The sequence below is a fragment of the Notolabrus celidotus genome, unplaced genomic scaffold (genome assembly GCF_009762535.1).
Source record: "Notolabrus celidotus isolate fNotCel1 unplaced genomic scaffold, fNotCel1.pri scaffold_223_arrow_ctg1, whole genome shotgun sequence".
NCBI classification, from domain to species: Eukaryota; Metazoa; Chordata; class Actinopteri; order Labriformes; family Labridae; genus Notolabrus; species Notolabrus celidotus.
In genome coordinates, this window is record NW_023260072.1 from 26,871 (window position 1) to 34,325 (window position 7,455).

The 7,455-nt window shown below is 44.5% G+C and overlaps 1 protein-coding gene across 1 annotated transcript in view; it reads right to left on the reverse strand.

The window, feature by feature from the left end:
• LOC117809065 (interleukin-1 receptor accessory protein) overlaps positions 1-4,446 on the reverse strand; it is a 29,126-nt gene extending 24,680 nt beyond the window's left edge. The window contains exons 1-2 of the mRNA XM_034678760.1: positions 4,362-4,446; positions 3,853-3,907 (exon numbers count right to left, since the gene is read on the reverse strand). Coding sequence (XP_034534651.1) covers positions 3,853-3,907; positions 4,362-4,446 — 140 coding nt within the window. The remainder of the gene's footprint in view (positions 1-3,852; positions 3,908-4,361) is intronic.
• Between the last annotated feature and the right edge of the window lie 3,009 nt (positions 4,447-7,455).

Consider the following 7,455-nt stretch of genomic DNA (forward strand, 5'->3'; position numbering starts at 1 on the left):
AAGAGACGATCTTTAAATAAACATGTTTACAGTCTGGTTCAAAAAACAGTTTATGTCTGAAGAGCTCATTTAAATATATATATAAGATATTAAAGTTACGAGTTTTGCCCAAATAAGGGCGTGGCTGACTTGACTTGACAGTTGGGAACACTGTAGCTGTTAGCGAGTAGGCTAAAGCCCCGCCTCTTTACCTCACACTAGCTCCACAGAAGTTAGGTTGAGTTCAGCATTTCCAATATGGCTGCTGCTGATGATCGGCTTCAAAACAGGGCGGAGACTACGTCCATTTATTATACAGGATATAAATATATACGATCTAAGACGAAGCAAAGAGGTGGAGTTGAGGCGGGCCTTTAGCCTCCTAGCTTACAGCTACAGTGTTCCTGCTTGTCAGCCAAGTAAGCCACGCCCCTAATTATACAAAACTCTTTACAACTTTAATATCTTTAAAAATATCAAGTCATTATAATTCAGCCCGTACAGTGTGTGCTGAGAGAGAAATGAGCTCTTCAGACCTGAACATGTTTATTTAAAGATCGGCTCTTTGAATGGGTGTGTATGTGGTTTCCTGTTTCTGCAGCCAGCCTCTAGTGGAAGGAACTGCAGTTTATAACACTTCAGCATGGGCTTCAAATCTCAAAACCACAGGGTGCTGCCTGAATCAAACTAACCAGCTACAGCTGAACCACGTCTCAATGAAAACAGCCCGGGTCACTACAGAGCGCTATAATAAAGCCTCAGGGTTACGATGCGTCTCTCACTGCAGAGCTCTGGATGGTGTTTGTTCTCTACAGGGACGTCTGCTGAGTCTCTTATCTCTGAGTTTATGACGACGCTTCAGGAAGCAAAGATAAGAAACGTCTCTTTAATGAACACGTTCAAAAAAAGACACTATAAACCACCGACCGGTCACATCCTGATCACAGATTCAACCTCTGAACATTGATTCCATCGACCGACGGTTTCAGCTCTGACTCAAGGTTTCAGTCTTTCACTGATCAATCACACTCACATACACACACACACACACACACACACACACACACACAGGTCTCTAAGTCCTCATTTATAATGGATGAGTTAATTAGACGGAGGCTGAAGATGATGACTGTTCAATACGGGATAATAACAGTGATGACAGATGTTGTCTTTAAAGGCGGGCCGGCTCCCCTGAGTCTGAATAACAGACTTCCTCAAACACTTCAATCAGACCGTCCTCTCATTACGCTGATGATTCAGAAGAAGAGTCCAGCAGTGATTAACTCTGAGCACCAGAAGAGAAAGGAGACCAGAAAACTGATCTTCAGGACCAACGCAGGAAAATATCCAGATTCTGCAAAAGAACCAAAAGAGTCGGAGGAACCAGACGCTGCTCCAGGATCTTTCTAGAAGAGCCCCAAAGGATGGTTTAACCCCAGCAACTTAAACCACTTAATGATGCCATGAACGTAGAAGCACCTCAAGAAACTCTGATGATCAATCTTTAAATCTGACATCTCCAAAGAACCTGCTCAGAATCACTTTCTCCTCCTCAAGGTGTTTTTCAAAGGTCCCGGCACTTTTGTGGGGCGGGGCCTGCAATGCTGAACGTGTCTGATTGGTAGATTAACCTCAGTGTTTTTATTCCTCCCTCCGTCCACAATAACATCACACACATCTGTGATTCTCTTGATTTCTCTTTCTTTCATTAGTTTTTATTTGTTCTATCTTTTTTGTATGTGTGTGTACTTTTCAAAAGAAGAAGCTGTGATTCTCTTGATTTAGCAGCTTGTAACAGTAGTCTTCTCTCAGCCCACCGTGAATGCGTCTCTCCTCCCGGTGTTCCGCTTTTAAAAGTGACCCTGTAAACTGGAGACCTTCAGCTGAACGTGTCAGTGTTTGTGTTGATTCATTCATTGCTTTTTCCATGTTTTAAACCGCAGGCTCAACATTTTCACTTTTTTTCATGTTTTTCTGCTTTTGGAGCACAATTTCAAGTTTGAGGAAAATGTATTTTTTCGACAGGGTCAACGTTTTTGTCAATTTTTTTTAGTCAAAAAAATGTTTTGTCCAAAAAAATTTGTCAAATTTTTTTAGTCAAATTTTTTTTGTCAAATGTTTTTTTGGCAATTTTTTTTTCAATTTTTTTTGTTCAAATTTTTTTTCTTTTTTCAATTTTTTCCAAAAACCTTTCACAGTCATTGTTTTTTTTCCATCTGTGATTCTCTTGATTTCTTTCTTTCATTAGTTTTTATTTGTTCTATCTTGTTTGTATGTGTGTGTACTTTTCAAAAGAAGAAGCTGTGATTCTCTTGATTTAGCAGCTTGTAACAGTAGTCTTCTCTCAGCCCACCGTGAATGCGTCTCTCCTCCCGGTGTTCCGCTTTTAAAAGTGACCCTGTAAACTGGAGCCCTTCAGCTGAACGTGTCAGTGTTTGTGGAGTTTACACAGCTGTTGAAACACAGAGGGAGTTCCTGGGAATGCAAACTAGTTTAGTTTTTATTAAGATTTCAAAATATCCTCATCAGATATTTAATGATGGTCTAAAGACGTTTATGAGGGATGCATCCGGCTGAGAGTCTCCAGTTAACAGGGTTAAATTTTTTTAGACAGGCTCCGGGTCAACTTTGTTGTCAATTTTTTTTTTTGTCAAATTTTTTTTGTCAAATTTTTTTTTGTCAATTTTTTTTTTTCAAATTTTTTTTGTAAATTTTTTTTTTTTGTCAAAATTTTTTTTGTCAAATTTCTTTTTTTCAAATTTTACCAAAAACCATTCACAGTCAGATTGGACAGATACCGCTTATCACCCAAAACACTAATTAAACATCTTGAAGAACTACAGAAGTGTCCCCTTTACCTTCTCCAAGAGGGTAGAATCTCTGCAGCAGCTCAGGAACTGAACTCTAGAGGGACCAGAGGGTCCTTTACGGTCCACAGCCTCAGTTTGAGACCCCTTACTCTGAGACAGTCTCATCCCTGCTGGCTCCTCGAGATCCTGAACACTGAATGCTGGATTAATGGAGGCTGAGTGTGTGTGTGTGTGTGTGTGTGTGTGTGTGTGTGTGTGTGTGTGTGTGTGTGTGTGTGTGTTGGTAATTGACCTGTCAGGTTTTACCAGCCGGAGTATTAGTCTTTCTATTAAAACCCTCTCCAACATCCATCCACCTCCTTCTCCTCCTCCATCCATCCATCTCCACTAATACCTCCTGCCTCATCCCTACATCCCCCCAGTTCACCCCGAGCACTACAAGCCCACCCCCAAACCTCCTCTTCCTCCTCCTCCTCCTCCTCCTCCTCCACCTCACAGGTTATCCATCCATCTATCCTGCTGCAGAGCTCTCTCTCTTAAAGAAGTTTGAACCTGGTCCGTCACAGAACTCAACCGGACCAGGTCTGACACTTTGGGCCTGTTAAAGGAATATCAGGGTGTCGTCGGCATACTGAATGTTCCCTCACTTTGCTGGTTCTGTAAGCTCAACGTTTAAATTCATTCAAGGCTGCAGGAAGTCCCGCCCCCTCTTGTTTTGATTGGTCGTGGAGGGAGAGGTGACATTGACGCCGTGTTACTACTTCACCAGTCTTAAGGCGGGTTAACAGAGATACTTGTGGACCTGCTCGATGGGTCAATCTGTTCGGAGTTTCATGGGACTAAACTGAGTCTGACCCTGTACCCTCTTCTACCTACAGATCCACGTCTCAAACACAACCGGTCTACACTTCCACATCCTGTCCCATGCTCACAGATCCAGCAGTTATCATGCAGCCATGAGAGACGACACTGTGGTCGTTAGTTTGAACCGATAAGTCGAGACAATGGTCATCAGAAGAGGAGACGATGTTTGGTTTGTGAAGAGACTAAGACAACAACGGACTGGGACGCCGTTCCTGCCCCTCCTGGAACTGGTTTTAAGAGCATGAAGTGCTCGGCTGGGAACAGGAAGTAGGAACCAAAAGGCACACTCACACATCCACTCCCACCCTGACTAATCAGGTTTAAATGACCCGCTAAGGGGAGAAGATACGCTGCATTGACTTGCTCTTCCTGCAAATGTTCCCTGGAGGCGGTTCACGGTACTGCAACAGGAAATCAATCAAGTCCGTTATTACTTATTAATTCAAACATGGAGGTTTTTAAACTGGTGGAACGTCCCAGAGCCTGAGCGGAGACGTGCACGGCCTCCCCTGGATGTGAGTCCACGCCTCATTAAACCCCCACAGAGTGCGTCTCAGCAGTTTGTGGCTGAAATAACCAAAACACCTCCGGGGGGTTCGCTCAGCGTTACAGGATGTTATTCACACACATCCCATCAACACCATCCATCCTCCTCCTCCTCTCTATCTCCTCCTCTCCTCACATCCATCCATCCTCCTCCAAACAGACCTCCCACATCCTCCCCCACTCCTCCCCCGTCCTCTCCTCCACACTCAGACAGCGTTACAAATGACCCTCCTCTCTCCGGTACCATCCATTCCTCGTCCCACGGGGCGAGGGCCTCGGCTTTAATTAACCCCGCGTTCTGCAGAGCTGCACCGAGCCAGCGAGAGGATTTCTCCCCTTCTATGAGCTCCACAATGTGGGAGGTGGGACATACTATTATGATTTAAACCTCCTTCACCTGCAGAGGGAATCCACTCACACGTGATGAAAGCGTGGAAGCTGACGGTGCTGCAGGGGCGGCCTTTCAGAGTCAAGGTCAGACTCAGAACCAGGTCTTATTAAAGAGCGGATTCTAATCCACCTGCAGGGTCAGAGGAAAAACTGAGACAGATTTCAGACCTACCGGTCGCCTCGCTGGACTGACTGACAGCCGGTGAGACTCCAGACACCACGATGAAGAGGAAGAGGAGGGTGGAGATGAAGGACGCCCTGCAGAATACAAGAGAGAGAGAGAGAGAGAGAGAGAGAGAGAGAGAGAGAGAGAGAGAGAGAGAGAGAGAGAGAGAGAGAGAGAGAGAGAGAGAGAGAGAGAGGGTGTGAGCAGAAATATATTGGTCTCAGTTTATGTCGTTTGCATTTTAAGCCCTCAAATAAACAGACACCAGTTATTCAAAGAGGTGATGCAAAAACCCGTCTGCGTCTGAAGTGACTTCCTGTTACTTCCTGTTACTTCCTGTTACTTCCTGTTACTTCCTGTTACTTCCTGTTCCATATGAAGAGATCAAATCTTGCAGATTCATTCATGCTGATGAAAACTAACAACTTCCTGTTGACCTGCAGAGAGTCTGAGAGTCACGGTGAAAAGAGAAGTCTGGTTTCCCTCAGACGATAACTTCATGTATTTATCAGAGTTCGGCTGATTCAGTCTTTTCGTGGTGAGCGCTCAGAGAGGAAGTGAAGGCGTCGGTTTCTCCATCTCTCCATCTCTCCATCAGGAGTGACAGAAAGGAAGGAGGAGCTTCGTGTTCGCTTTGTTCTACAGAAACAATAAAAACAGATCTCTGTTTTTATAAAGGGTTTCCGTATGTTGAGTCACGATCAAAGCAATAGAATGAGATCAAAGCAATAGAATGAGATCAAAGTGAAAGAAAAAGATCAAAGCTATAGAATGAGATCAAAGTAATAGAATCAGATCAAAGCAATAGAATCAGATCAAAGCAATAGAATGTGATCAAAGCAATAGAATGTGATCAAAGTAATAGAATGTGATCAAAGCAATAGAATGAGATCAAAGCTATAGAATGTGATCAAAGCTATAGAATGTGATCAAAGCAATAGAATGTGATCAAAGCTATAGCTATTTAAGCTATTTAAAGAGTTAAAAAAAAGAGTTAAAGGAGGAGAGGATGGAGAGGATGGAGAGGACGGAGAGGATGGAGAGGATGGAGAGGACGGAGAGGACGGAGAGGACGGAGAGGCTGGAGAGGATGGAGAGGATGGAGAGGTGGAGAGGATGGAGAGGATGGAGAGGATGGAGAGGATGGAGAGAAGCCTGAGCAGACAGACGGAGAGATAATGTGTCATGGTGGACGATCAGGCAGAGCGAGTGGATCCCAGGAGGGACATACAGAGCAGGGGCTGCTCAACAAGCTCATCCATCACACACACACACACACACACACACACACACACACACACACACACACACACACACACACCCTGCATGCCATATGAAGCTCAATAAAGCTAGATCAGCCCCTCTTGGGTGTGTTTCTCTTTGTGTGTGTGTGTGTGTGTGTGTGTGTGTGTGTGTGTGTGTGTGTGTGTGTGTGTGTTTGTTTATATGGGTGTGTTAAGTGCCACAGGTATTCTGATGACAATTAACCCCCCTCCGAGCCTGGCCCCAAAGGATTCTGGGTCGTTTATTGGTCGTTTGCAGAAGCTGTCTCATAAATAATCAGCAGACTCTCTCTGATCATCACTCAGGATCATCACTGACAGCTGCAGACCTCAGTTACAGAGTGTTCATTTTAAAGCTGGATATGTTGAGTATTAGTATTATTAGTAGTATTATTAGTAGTATTAGTATTATTATTGTTCCCAATGATTCTTCAGGGAGAGAAATCCAGTATCCCGTTTCCAGTAAAATGACTTGAAATGGATAAATATATTAGCCCTTTGTAACATGTCAGAAAACCATGAAGATGAACTCTTCTGCTGCTCCCAGATACCTGAGGCTGACCACATCCAGTCTGAAGACCTGTTAGCTCGGATCAGGACCAGGATTATTCTGATGGACACAAACTACCAGGGTCCAGTTTCGGCTGTGGAACACATGTAGCTCTAGATACAGTTCAGACAGGAAGACTATAAGATCAATCACAGCAGTCGTTTAACTCTCCTCTCCCCGCCTCCAGCTGCACGCTCCAGAGCTGTCATTGGTTAATCAGCGGCGGCTGTCATCCAATAGCTGAGTGGCACGCCCTTATCATCAGCCTATCAACTCTCTGCTGTCTTTTTAAATGTGTCTCTCTCTCCTGCTAGTTCCTTCTTGCATTGATGGTGCGCACCCCTCCACCTCCCCGTCTCCACCTGGTCTCTGCAAGTCTTCATTTCCTAGGATTCATCAACCACCACCACCAGAGTCTGGACCTGGTCTGGACTCTAGGGGGATTTCTTCTGCTGCCAAATTCACACATCTTACACAGTACCGGTTCTAGACCAATTTTACTGGGGGGGCAGGCTGGGGCCAAGGGTGTTGTCAGAGGGACACATTCAACCCTGACAAAAGAGACTGAGAAGGGCGAGGACCGGCTGAGAACTAACTGGTAAAACATCAGAGCATCCCTTTATACTAGACATATAGACTACTGTGGACTAGACATCAGAGCATCCCTTTATACTAGACATATAGACTACTGTGGACTAAACATCAGAGCATCCCTATATACCAGACATATAGACTACTGTGGACTAGACATCAGAGCCTCCCTTTATACCAGACATATAGACTACTGTGGACTAAACATCAGAGCATCCCTTTATACTAGACATATAGACTACTGTGGACTAGACATCAGAGCCTCCCTTTATACCA